The 14,322-nt window shown below is 42.6% G+C and overlaps 2 protein-coding genes across 2 annotated transcripts in view; one reads left to right on the forward strand and one right to left on the reverse strand.

Annotated features, from left to right (window-relative positions):
• ahr1a (aryl hydrocarbon receptor 1a) overlaps positions 1-14,322 on the reverse strand; it is a 359,463-nt gene that overhangs the window by 8,164 nt on the left and 336,977 nt on the right. The window contains 3 exon segments of the mRNA XM_064945028.1: positions 2,643-2,757; positions 9,791-9,856; positions 9,859-9,888. Of these exon segments, the coding sequence (XP_064801100.1) occupies positions 2,643-2,757; positions 9,791-9,856; positions 9,859-9,888 (211 nt within the window).
• The window catches only part of LOC135521300 (aryl hydrocarbon receptor-like), a 28,642-nt gene continuing 25,207 nt past the window's right edge, over positions 10,888-14,322 (forward strand). Inside the window, exon 1 of the mRNA XM_064947218.1 lies at positions 10,888-10,941. Coding sequence (XP_064803290.1) covers positions 10,888-10,941 — 54 coding nt within the window. The remainder of the gene's footprint in view (positions 10,942-14,322) is intronic.

The raw sequence follows: 14,322 nt of genomic DNA on the forward strand, positions 1-14,322 counted from the left end.
GTTGGGGGGGGGCATAAAATTACACATAGCTATAATAGTGAACTACAGGATGTAGAGAAAATAGTATCTTCATATAGTAGACTAACTCTTAGCAGCAGCCCTCACCCCGAGCTGCAAACCTCCCCGGAGGGGACTGTTAACAGTCTCGTCCCCACACTACAAACCAGAATGTTATGCCACATGTCATTAGCCATTTCCTACTGAGGAAAGACAGAATGCTAGGTAATACTCTCAAACGTAGAGTTTCTTATCCAGGGCCGGGCCTAGGTCAGGCTCACCCCAGCCAGGTGCCACTTCTGGTCTAAGGTGCTAAAACGCCTCTCAGGATGCAAGGTGAAACACTGCTCCACACTACGATATGGAGAGAGAATACAGTGACAGACTGTCTGGATAATATCAAAGATAGTAAACCCCCAGTCCTCTATGATCAGTGTAACACGAGTAGGGCAAAGGACCCGTACAAAAAAAATGGTTCTCCCCATGGAAACAACGTTGTTACTCGTATGACCAGAGAATGTGAAATACTCCTTGATTTTAGAAAGACACAAGCCGAGTGGATAGGTAGAGGGTGTTTTATGGCTTTATAAAAGCGTTGAAAAAAAGTGTTGACAGTGCTGAATAAAATCTTAAACATGAACTCTCAAAAACAGCATCTCTTCACTGTATTTGTTGACAGTCTCTCTAGTCATGACTTTGTTTCTCGCAGTAGTTTTGAAATCTCATAGTAGTCGACCATCAACTTCACTGTGGGCTCGTGGAAGCTGTGACACAGTGATCTGAGATATCTGATTGGCCAGTGGTAGGCCTATAGGTGCACTTGATTTGCTATTCGGACCTGCCAGGTAGGTGGAGTTTGTACCGTCAGACACATGAAATGGGACAAAATGGGAACACTTCAACTACCCGGCGTGCAGGACAGCTGAATCAAGTGCACCTAAAACAAACATTGTAAAAGTAATACAAAAATAGGAATGCAAGGCTTTATTGTTGGGCTTTATACAGAAATGTTTGGCGATCTACTTGGAAAGCCTTGGAGATCGACCAGTCGACTGCAATAGACCGGTTGGATGGACTAGAACATCTAGGCCTACATTCCTGGCTGACACAGCAGAGATACTGTACAATCAAAGGAGGTTTAAGTTTCACAAGTGGTTACTTTTGTGGCTCTCTTCACTTCCTAGTAGATACCATGTTTCCCTGTGCTTCACCAGCATACATGGAGCTGCTGGACTTCATGTCATATTAGAACATTAGGTAGCAGACACCCTAGGACTAATATATATAATGAAGGAACCTGCCAGGGGGAGCTCAATTAATATAAGATCTGGGGCAAGATGGGTTAGATAGTGTGGATTGGAGAGTGATAGTCTATAAGAAACACACGTGCTGGTACAAATTGCATGTCGGCTGTCTGTGTGGTGAAAAACTCATTCCAGCGCAGGTGAAAAATGCAGCTTTACCTGAGACCAGCTGTCCAGTGTGAGGGTGGGATTGGAGGTTACCTGAAACCAGCTGTCCAGTGTCAGGGATGAGGGTGGGATTGGAGGTTACCTGAAACCAGCTGTCCAGTGTGAAGGTGGGGTTGGAGGTTACCTGAGACCAGCTGTCCAGTGTCAGGGATGAGAGGGGGGTTGGAGGTTACCTGAGACCAGCTGTCCAGTGTCAGGGATGAGAGTGGGGTTGGAGGTTACCTGAGACCACTGTCCAGTGTCAGGGATGAGGGTGGGGTTGGAGACTACCTGAGACCAGCTGTCCAGTGTCAGGGGTGAGAGTGGGGTTGGAGACTACCTGAGACCACTGTCCAGTGTCAGGGATGAGGGTGGGGTTGGAGACTACCTGAGACCAGCTGTCCAGTGTCAGGGGTGAGAGTGGGGTTGGAGACTACCTGAGACCAGCTGTCCAGTGTCAGGGATGAGAGGGGGGTTGGAGGTTACCTGAGACCAGCTGTCCAGTGTCAGGGATGAGAGGGGGGTTGGAGGTTACCTGAGACCAGCTGTCCAGTGTCAGGGTGGGGTTGGAGACTACCAGAGACCAGCTGTCCAGTGTCAGGGGTGAGAGTGGGGTTGGAGGTTACCTGAGACCACTGTCCAGTGTCAGGGATGAGAGTGGGGTTGGAGGTTACCTGAGACCACTGTCCAGTGTCAGGGATGAGGGTGGGGTTGGAGACTACCTGAGACCAGCTGTCCAGTGTCAGGGGTGAGAGTGGGGTTGGAGACTACCTGAGACCACTGTCCAGTGTCAGGGATGAGGGTGGGGTTGGAGACTACCTGAGACCAGCTGTCCAGTGTCAGGGGTGAGAGTGGGGTTGGAGACTACCTGAGACCAGCTGTCCAGTGTCAGGGATGAGAGGGGGGTTGGAGGTTACCTGAGACCAGCTGTCCAGTGTCAGGGATGAGAGGGGGGTTGGAGGTTACCTGAGACCAGCTGTCCAGTGTCAGGGGGGTTGGATGAGACCAGCTGTCCAGTGTCAGGGGTGAGAGTGGGGTTGGAGGTTACCTGAGACCACTGTCCAGTGTCAGGGATGAGGGTGGGGTTGGAGACTACCTGAGACCAGCTGTCCAGTGTCAGGGGTGAGAGTGGGGTTGGAGACTACCTGAGACCAGCTGTCCAGTGTCAGGGGTGAGAGTGGGGTTGGTTATTACCTGAGACCAGCTGTCCGGTGTCAGGGTTGTTCAGGGCCCAGTGGAGCTGTCTCTGTAACTCTGCTCGGTCCTCCATATGAATGACGTCATAAACACTCTGATGGACGACGTCTGACTGAGAAGCAAAAACATCCACCATCATCAAAATACAAGTCTGGTAAACTACAAGAAAACAATGCAAACATGGACATTAATGATGCTAGACAATACATCCTTCCTCTTCCCATCACTTATCTGATGGATCTTAGTCCTGACTTGTACTCTACAAATGTGCTCTGTACTGGGCCTTGGATTCAACCTGGGTTTAGTTCCGATACCCAAATGGACTTATTAGACTTGGTATCTGTTTAGGTCCTGGCTTTCGTTCATGTTGAGGAAATACCAGAGCAATCAACTTTGTCCGGTGTGACTGGTGAAATTCACACGCAAACCGTTAGGTAACACAAATAGTGATATGGACACTAGTAAATAAGCAGTGCTTAAGCATTAGATGTTTTAACCCTATAGAAAATAGACTAATGTTTCACGTTCTAAAGTCACATGCACAAGTACAGTGAAATGCCTTTCGTGCAAAGCCCTAACCCCAACAATGCAGTATTCAATCAAATGTAATACTAAAAATGGAGGGGAACACTGGTTAATTAATAGCACGAAGTGGATGTGAGGTGTGTGATTGTAGTGAATGTGGATGTGAGGTGTGTGATTGTAGTGAATGTGGATGTGAGGTGTGTGATTGTAGTGAATGTGGATGTGAGGTGTGTGATTGTAGTGAATGTGGATGTGAGGTGTGTGATTGTAGTGAATGTGGATGTAGTGAATGTGTGTGTGATTGTAGTGAATGTGTGATTGTAGTGGATGTGTGTGTGATTGTAGTGAATGTGGATGTAGTGGATGGTGTGTGATTGTAGTGAATGTGGATGTAGTGAGGTGTGTGATTGTAGTGAATGTGGATGTGAGGTGTGTGATTGTAGTGAATGTGGATGTGAGGTGCGTGATTGTAGTGAATGTGGATGTGAGGTGTGTGATTGTAGTGAATGTGGATGTGAGGTGTGTGATTGTAGTGAATGTGGATGTGAGGTGTGTGATTGTAGTGAATGTGGATGTGAGGTGTGTGATTGTAGTGAATGTGGATGTGAGGTGTGTGATTGTAGTGAATGTGGATGTGAGGTGTGTGATTGTAGTGAATGTGGATGTGAGGTGTGTGATTGTAGTGAATGTGGATGTGAGGTGTGTGATTGTAGTGAATGTGGATGTGAGGTGTGTGATTGTAGTGAATGTGGATGTGAGGTGTGTGATTGTAGTGAATGTGGATGTGAGGTGTGTGATTGTAGTGAATGTGGATGTGTGTGTGATTGTAGTGAATGTTGTGAAGTTGGGATAACAACATGGATTTACATTTGGCTATTAAGCTGATTGAAATGTGGATAATATGTACTGAGTGAATGTGTGGAAGTGTGTGTGTTATTCTATATGTAAGCAGAAAGACCAGTCTATAGAGACCATGTGAGCATTTATGACTGTAAAAACTATCGTGAAGTATGGATGCTGAGGGTTTTTAGATACTATGGATGCTATAGGGACTGTGATGCTCAGGGACTATAGATGCTGTAGAGACTATGGGGACTGTGATGCTCAGGGACTATAGATGCTGTAGAGACTATAGGGACTGTGATGCTCAGGGACTATAGATGCTGTAGAGACTATAGGGACTGTGATGCTCAGGGACTGATTGATGCTGTAGAGACTATATTGTAGGACTGTGATGCTCAGGGACTATAGATGCTGTAGAGACTATAGGGACTGTGATGTTCAGGGACTATAGATGCTGTAGAGACTATGGGGACTGTGATGTAGTCAGGGACTATAGATGCTGTAGAGACTATGGGGACTGTGATGCTCAGGGACTATAGATGCTGTGATTGAGACTATGGGGACTGTAGAGACTATGGGGAACCATGGCATGTGATTCACATGACTGAATGTGGATGTGAGCTAGTCTCAGAGATTGGATGTGAGTGTGTTTGGAAACAATACTAAGTGAATGTGGATGTGAGGTGTTGTGGAAGTGTGGAAAGGATGTGTTAAGGTGATTGAAATATGGATGTTAAGGTGATTGAAATATGGATGTTAAGGTGATTGAAATATGGATGTTAAGGTGATTGAAATATGGATGTTAAGGTGATTGAAATATGGATGTTAAGGTGATTGAAATATTGCTGACAATAAGAAATAGAAATTTGGATAATAAGCTGAATGAAATTTGGATAGGAGTTTGATATGGAGAATAATAAGAGATATTATTACTATTAAGTGCTGAGTGAATGAGAGCTGCCAGGGACTGGCTTCCTATAGTGTGATGAGGGAATATGGGAGATTACTGTGATGCTCACGTGTCTGAATGAATACCCCAATCTGTTCTGTGAGCTAAGTTTTCGATCTATAACGTTATCTACGGTTATTATACATGTATAGGAAGTATCGGCAAGCTGGTCTTAGGAGAAGGATAGAGTGAGGCCAGAGAAGCCTCAGTGACAATTGTCTGTATGGCATTTATAAAGGATGTGTCTACGTGGTCAGAGAACCACTGAAACCGTTGAAGTTAAATATGCATAATAACTATGAAGTGTCTAAATGTGTCTGCAGCCACTATATGGATGTTAAGGTGATTGAAATATGGATAGTCTTGACAATGGTCCGAGAACCACTGATAATAAGCAATGAAATTTGGATAGGAGTTTGTATGGAGAATAATAAGAGTATTATTACTATTATGGATGACTGTAGGCATTTAGAGTCATGCTGATGAATGGTGCCATGGATGTCTGGCATTTAGTCATTGATGCACAATATGGGATGTCTGAGTACATTCTGAATGATGCACATTCTGAGCTAAGTTTGGATGTCTGTAGGTTTAGATCATTGATGCACATGGTTATTATACATTTAGAGTCATTGATGCACATGCTGGTATGGATGTCTGTAGGATTTAGAGTGAGGCCAGAGAAGCCTCAGTGATTGTCTGTAGGCATTTAGAGTCATTGATGCACATGAGTGGTATGGATGTCTGTGAAGTGTCATTGTCTGAGTCACTATGATTAGTCTACATGGTCTGAGAACCACTGATATGCACAAGGTATGTACTGTAGGCATTTAGAGTCATTGATGCACATGAGTGGTATGGATGTCTGTAGGCATTTAGAGTCATTGATGCACATGAGTGGTATGGATGTCTGTAGGCATTTAGAGTCATTGATGCACATGAGTGGTATGGATGTCTGTAGGCATTTAGAGTCATTGATGCACATGAGTGGTATGGATGTCTGTAGGCATTTAGAGTCATTGATGCACATGAGTGGTATGGATGTCTGTAGGCATTTAGAGTCATTGATGCACATGAGTGGTATGGATGTCTGTAGGCATTTAGAGTCATTGATGCACATGAGTGGTATGGATGTCTGTAGGCATTTAGAGTCATTGATGCACATGAGTGGTATGGATGTCTGTAGGCATTTAGAGTCATTGATGCACATGAGTGGTATGGATGTCTGTAGGCATTTAGAGTCATTGATGCACATGAGTGGTATGGATGTCTGTAGGCATTTAGAGTCATTGATGCACATGAGTGGTATGGATGTCTGTAGGCATTTAGAGTCATTGATGCACATGAGTGGTATGGATGTCTGTAGGCATTTAGAGTCATTGATGCACATGAGTGGTATGGATGACTGTAGGCATTTAGAGTCATTGATGCACATGAGTGGTATGGATGTCTGTAGGCATTTAGAGTCATTGATGCACATGAGTGGTATGGATGTCTGTAGGCATTTAGGATCTGTAACGTTATATCGGGAATCTGTGTACGTGAGAGATATGAAAGGTACTATTCCCGAATATGCTGTTAAATAGAACTTGTGTATATATCTAAACCCATGTATGAATAGAACACAAGTCTAAAGGAGAAATTGGCAAAGAAAAGTATACTGGGTTACTAGAGATTTGATAGTAACAATGGAGGAAAATAATAATTATATACAACTTGCACACCCAAACGGAGACGTTACGTATGTGGTGTACAAAATAGAGAAATTAATAGTATAATGGGTTACTAGATTTGATAACGTAACAAATGTATGAAAGTATAATTGGTTACTTGAGTTTAACTTGCTAGGTAGAGACTTATTATGGATAGAGCGCGCCATCTACAGTTCATCTTAAAATAAGACATTTAATAAGTGTGAAGTCCTAGTTGAGGGAAACAGATATGGAGGTTAGTGAAAATAAGAAAGTGAATGGTAATATGTGGCTTTCAGATAGCACTCTAATAATGCAATATCGTAGTAATTTGAAGAGTAAATGTTTCAATAGAAGGTCACATGACGAACAGATGGATTGTGCATTGGGACTGATATTAAATTAGAGGCCACCATCTGGTGTTTGGGTGAGAGATAGGTTTCCTGTGGAACAATAGATAGCAGCCAGTATTAACTGAACTCAAACATGCTGTAAGGGACACCGTGGGGACATTTGGGACAGCGGTATGAATAAAACACATTTTTGATAAGTTAAATTATTGTTACTCAATTGAATAGTTTGGGTAGCACAAATGATTTAAGGTAATGTCAACTAAAACAATGATATGTTTCCATTGCGTGGAACTGTCCAGAATTGAAGTAGATTCAAGTAAATGTTTTTCGTAACAAATATTGAGCTGATAAGCCAGCACCAACTCTTTGAAGGTCCTATCAGATTTGTTAAACAACAGGTTTCTTTTGAGAGAAGCTGTAATCTAATGCTTACCTTAAAATATAATGATAATCATCACAGATTGACTGGTAAGAGGGAATGTGATGGAGCATTTTATGTTTGTGCTCTTCTAATAACCAATTTCTGTGTTCATGCTAGTGAATGATTGAACAAATCCTCAATATCAGGATCTACAAATGTGCAATTTGGCACTTCGACCCAATATCTCAGTTTCAAAGTCTCAGCCTAGAGAGAAGAAGCCTCATGAGGTATTGTTCGATCACATGAATGAAGAAAACGTTAATGATTAATTAATTATGAAATGATGAATAAGATAAATTGTGCAAATATAACTTGTCTGCAGTAAATAAGAGAACTAAAGGGACTGTCCCGGAAGAGCTCCTGATCGACATGTGTACTTGATGCATTGAGTGGGTTGGAACCAGTGCTAATAATAACGAATTATTAATTTAAGATTGACTTTGGGTGACCCTGTGTAGAATTTCCACGACAGAGGCATTACAGAAAGTACTTTTACTAGATTAAACTATGGAAACTCCATACATAACATTGTTTAATGCAAGAACTACTAGCATAGTAATCAAACGTGCTTCAATAACTATTTATTTTGAATGAGGATGGGAATTAAGAATCTATAGCCTACTTTTTTATCCCAGTCAGAACTAACACTTACATATGAGTGTGCCACAAATGCACTGGCTGGCTAGGCCACCTAGACCTTTTCATCCCACATTATGGACTGAAAGTGGTCACAAATTATCAACAAAGTGATGACATATAAGGTGTGAATAACTTTTTAATTACAGGTGCATTACGAAGCACTCTGCATAAAGCAAGCTGAGACATATTTGTTCTATGATCAAATTGCAGTTGGTCTCTGTGTTTCCCTCAGAATCAGCCTGAACAAGAATTGTTCCACTGCACCAGAGTACAGAGAGGAATGAAATACACCTTCACTCTACATTTTCACTGAGTTTACACCTTCACATTTCAAATTCATTCCATGCACTTTGCTTCATAGCATTTGCACATCATCCTGTCAAATAAAGGTTTGTTTTTAATAAATGTTGCACATGCACTCTGGTTTGTTTTTACAGTAGTAAATGTTGTAAATGTTGCATGCACTCTGGTTTATTTTTACAGTAGTAAATGTTGCACATGCACTCTGGTTTGTTTTTACAGTAGTAAATGTTGCACATGCACTCTGGTTTGTTTTAGTAAATGTTGCACATGCACTCTGTTTGTTTTTACAGTATAAATGTTGTACATGCTCTCTGTTTTATCTTTACAGTAGTAATTGTTACATTAGACATTCCAGACTGACTTGATGAAAGAGGATTAATCTCGCTTTTGGTTTTCCTGGTCATACTTGCTGTAGTCTGATTTTGGTAATCTATTAATGTTTAGGGTAGTTCATGTTCATGCAAAATTAGGAGGCAGGGAGGAAACGTGCAGAACTGAACATGGGTAGTACAGTAGTAGTTAGCTAGCTAGCTAGTAGGGCAATGTGAATCTTACGTGCATTCTATGTAAATCGAAGACATCCAAGAAGGAAAATTAACAACTTTAGTGGGTTAAGGAAATGTTCAGCCTATAATTAGCAAATTAGTTCAATTTGAAATAAAACATACATTTGATTAGCTGGCCGATTTTGATTTGATAGCCAGCAAGCTAAAGTTATTAGCTGTCTGGGTTTCTATGGGCTGAACAATGCTAGCTAACGCTAGCTAACGTTAGTTGCTGCTTGCTAGCCACAAGATCGTAACATTTAACAAGTTGCAGTTCTCTATATGTCACTCATTTTAGTGTAGAAGGGCTTTTATAACGTTTGGAAAATGTGTGTGATGTTTTATGCACCCTATTCATCATGTTAGACGATGTCCAAACTCCGGAGGTTTGTGCTATAGCTACAGTGTGTTTTTACCTGTCCCTGAAGGGCTGGCTGGAAGCTGAAGCTGGTCCTATGTCAAAAATAACAGATCATGATTCATTCCATTTGAAATGGGGATATCCAACCCTTCACTATTGATGCTTTGTGCAGACACATCAAAGCAGCCATTCCAGTCTCAGGAAGACTCAGAGCTGGTGTCAGCCAGACTACATTTATAGAAAGCTAAAAGGTTAGAGGCCCTTTACTTTACCTGGTGAAAGCCCTGGTTGGTGAAAGCCCAATTGTAGAGAGGTTAAAAAGAGCCTTTACCTGGTGAAAGCCCTGTTGTAGAGAGGTTAAAGAGCCTTTACCTGGTGAAAGCCCAGTTGTAGAGAGGTTAAAGAGCCTTAAAGAGCCTTTACCTGGTGAAAGCCCAGTTGTAGAGAGGTTAAAGAGCCTTTACCTGGTGAAAGCCCTGTTGTAGAGCCTTTACCTGGTTAAAAAGAGCCTTTACCTGGTGAAAGCCCAGGTAGTCCTGGATGGTGGAGGATGCATAGAAGATTGTGCCACCAGCTGTGACCTTTACCTGACCAGAACAAAGCCATTCAACACCTGAGAGGAGAGTGGAATAGAACTGATTAGTATATCGTTACACACTGAACAAAAATATAAACGCAACATGCAAAGTGATGATCCTATGTTTCATGAGCTGAAATAAAATCATCCCTGTTAGTGAGCATTTCTCCTTCGCCAGGATAATCCATCCACCTGACAAGTGTGGCATATCAAGAAGCAGATTAAACAGCATCATTACACAGGTGCACCTTCTGCTGGGGACAAAAGTCCACTTTAAAAAGGTGCAGTTTTGTCACACAACACAATGCCACAGATGTATCAAGTTGAGGGAGCGTGTAATTGACATGCTAACTGCAGGAATGTCCACTTGAGCTGTTGCCAGATCATTGAATGTTCATTTCTCTGCCATAAGCTGCCTGCAATGTTGTTTTAGAGAATTTGGCAGTAAGTCCCATCCACTTGGACGATCCCAGGGCCTAATGAATTTATTTCAGTTGACTGATTTCCTTATATGAACTGTAACTCATTAAAACCTTGAAATTGTTGCCTTAATATGTGTTTAGTATACATGATTACATACACATCTAGACTACATGTCTACAGCTATAAAGAGCAAACAGCAAAATGTGAAATGTCAAAGGAACTGAAAGGCCGATAGAGTTTTGTCTGTGTCCCAAATGGCACACTATTCCCTATGTATTGCAAAACATTTTGTCAAAAAGTATGACTCAATAATCCATGCTTTCTGGGAACGTTCTAAAGACTAAAGTTATGGGCGGAGTTAGAATGTTGGCTGTCAGAAGTTTTACAATGTAAATGTATTTTAATCCGTCTGTCTGCATATTTCAAACATGGCATATGAGGGTGCAGTGAGATAACCGATGGGTTCTCACACTGCATCCTCGCCATTCATCTGGAAAAAAACATGCTTAAAAGCAGGAAAATCAACCAATCCTCTTATGTTAACACAATGGAAAGGTCAAATTCTTTATTATCTAAATGTTGAATGTGTGTGGGCAATTCAAGAGAAACAAAATGGTGCAGTTTGGGGCCATGTGGCGGAGAGTGATGCAGGTGCTGGAGATGGGGGTGTGTGGGTCTGTCTCAGCAGGTGTGATATAGTCGATGTTTGTGTGATGTTGTCGTTTGTATGGGTATGTTTTGTATTGTTTGAAAAAATAAAAATCAACATTTAAAAAATGTGTTTTCTGGAATAGGGTGCATTTGGTCAAAAGTAGTGCACTATACAGGGAATAGGGTTCCTTTTGGGAAGCAGGCATTGTGTTTGTATCTACCCTATTCCATGTCAGTTCAAAGATCAGACAGTTCAAGGATCAGACACGCAACAGTATATGATTAACTCTGGAATTATTTGGACAGGAAAAGCTAACATGCCACATGGCCCTGCATGGTGTGGTTCATCTGCAGTTCATCTCAACTTAAACCAATAACTTTCCAATGTAAAAAATCAGGACCTGAATAGACCCCACTAACCTGTAGTAACAGGCTACTGAATAGACCCCACTAACCTGTAGTAACAGACAGGGTGGCTACTGAATAGACCCCACTAACCTGTAGTAACAGGCTACTGAATAGACCCCACTAACCTGTAGTAACAGGCTACTGAATAGACCCCACTAACCTGTAGAAAAACAGGCTACTGAATAGACCCCACTAACCTGTAGAAACAGACAGGGTTGCTACTGAATAGACCCCACTAACCTGTAGAAAAAGACAGGGTTGCTACTGAATAGACCCCACTAACCTGTAGAAAGAGACAGGGTTGCTACTGAATAGGTAGAAAAAGACTTGCTACTGAATAGACCCCACTGGCTACTGAATAGACCCCACTAACCTGTAGAAAGAGACAGGGTTGCTACTGAATAGACCCCACTAACCTGTAGAAAAAGACAGGGTTGCTACTGAATAGACCCCACTAACCTGTAGTAACAGGCTACTGAATAGACCCCACTAACCTGTAGAAAAAGACAGGGTTGCTACTGAATAGACCCCACTAACCTGTAGTAACAGGCTACTGAATAGAAAACCTGTAGAAAAAGTCAGGGAATAGACCCCACTAACCTGTAGAAAAAGACAGGGTTGCTACTGAATAGACCCCACTAACCTGTAGTAACAGGCTACTGAATAGACCCCACTAACCTGTAGAAAAAGACAGGGTTGCTACTGAATAGACCCCACTAACCTGTAGTAACAGGCTACTGAATAGACCCCACTAACCTGTAGTAACAGGCTACTGAATAGACCCCACTAACCTGTAGTAACAGGCTACTGAATAGACCCCACTAACCTGTAGTAACAGGCTACTGAATAGACCCCACTAACCTGTAGTAACAGGCTACTGAATAGACCCCACTAACCTGTAGTAACAGGCTACTGAATAGACCCCACTAACCTGTAGTAACAGGCTACTGAATAGACCCCACTAACCTGTAGTAACAGACAGGGTGGCTATTGAATAGACCCCACTAACCTGTAGAAACAGACAGGGTTGCTACTGAATAGACCCCACTAACCTGTAGAAAGGCTACTGAATAGACCCCACTAACCTGTAGTAACAGTACTGAATAGACCCCACTAACCTGTAGTAACAGGCTACTGAATAGACCCCACTAACCTGTAGAACAGACTGAATAGGGTTGCTACTGAATAGACCCCACTAACCTGTAGTAAAGGCTACTGAATAGACCCCACTAACCTGTACAACAGGCTACTGAATAGACCCCACTAACCTGTAGCAACAGGCTACTGAATAGACCCCACTAACCTGTAGTAACAGGCTACTGAATAGACCCCACTAACCTGTAGTAACAGGCTACTGAATAGACCCCACTAACCTGTAGCAGACCCCACTAACCTGGTTGGCTACTGAATAGACCCCACTAACCTGTAGTAACAGGCTACTGAATAGACCCCACTAACCTGTAGTAACAGGCTACTGAATAGACCCCACTAACCTGTAGTAACAGGCTACTGAATAGACCCCACTAACCTGTAGTAACAGGCTACTGAATAGACCCCACTAACCTGTAGTAAACAGGCTACTGAATAGACCCCACTAACCTGTAGCAATACAGGCTACTGAATAGACCCCACTAACCTGTAACCTGTAGTAACCTGTAGGCTACTGAATAGACCCCACTAACCTGTAGTAACAGGCTGAACTGAATAGACCCCACTAACCTGTAGTAACAGGCTACTGAATAGACCCCACTAACCTGTAGTAACAGGCTACTGAAACAGGTACTGAATAGACCCCACTAACCTGTAGTAACAGGTTACTGAATAGACCCCACTAACCTGTAGTAACAGGCTACTGAATAGACCCCTGAATAGACTAACCTGTAGTAACAGGCTACTGAATAGACCCCAACCTGTAACCTGTAGTAACAGGCTACTGAATAGACCCCCCACTAACCTGTAGTAACTAACCTGTAGTAACAGGCTACTGAATAGACCCCACTAACCTGTAGTAACAGGCTACTGAATAGACCCCACTAACCTGTAGTAACAGGTTACTGAATAGACCCCACTAACCTGTAGTAACAGACAGGGTGGCTACTGAATAGACCCCACTAACCTGTAGTAACAGGTTACTGAATAGACTAACCTGAAACAGGCTACTGAATATACCCCACTAACCTGTAGTAACAGGCTAACAGGCTACTGAATAGACCCCACTAACCTGTAGTAACAGGCTACTGAATAGACCCCACTAACCTGTAGTAACCTGGTAACTACTGAATAGACCCCACTAACCTGTAGTAACAGGCTACTGAATAGACCCCACTAACCTGTAGTAACTGAATAGACCCCACTAACCTGTAGTAACAGGGAATAGACCCCACTAACCTGTAGTAACAGGTTACTGAATAGACCCCACTAACCTGTAGTAACAGGCTACTGAATAGACCCCACTAACCTGTAGTAACAGGCTACTGAATAGACCCCACTAACCTGTAGTAACAGGCTACTGAATAGACCCCACTAACCTGTAAACCTGTAGTAACCTGTAGTAACAGGCTACTGAATAGACCCCACTAACCTGTAGTAACAGGCTACTGAATAGACCCCACTAACCTGTAGTAACAGGTTACTGAATAGACCCCACTAACCTGTAGTAACAGGCTACTGAATAGACCCCACTAACCTGTAGTAACAGGCTACTGAATAGACCCCACTAACCTGTAGTAACAGGCTACTGAATAGACCCCACTAACCTGTAGTAACAGGTTACTGAATAGGCTACTGAATAGACCCCACTAACCTGTAGTAACAGGCTACTGAATAGACCCCACTAACCTGTAGTAACAGGCTACTGAATAGACCCCACTAACCTGTAGTAACAGGCTACTGAATAGACCCCACTAACCTGTAGTAACAGGCTACTGAATAGACCCCACTAACCTGTAGTAACAGGCTACTGAATAGACCCCACTAACCTGTAGTAAC

This window comes from Oncorhynchus masou, chromosome 29 (assembly GCF_036934945.1).
Source record: "Oncorhynchus masou masou isolate Uvic2021 chromosome 29, UVic_Omas_1.1, whole genome shotgun sequence".
Taxonomy (NCBI): domain Eukaryota; kingdom Metazoa; phylum Chordata; class Actinopteri; order Salmoniformes; family Salmonidae; genus Oncorhynchus; species Oncorhynchus masou.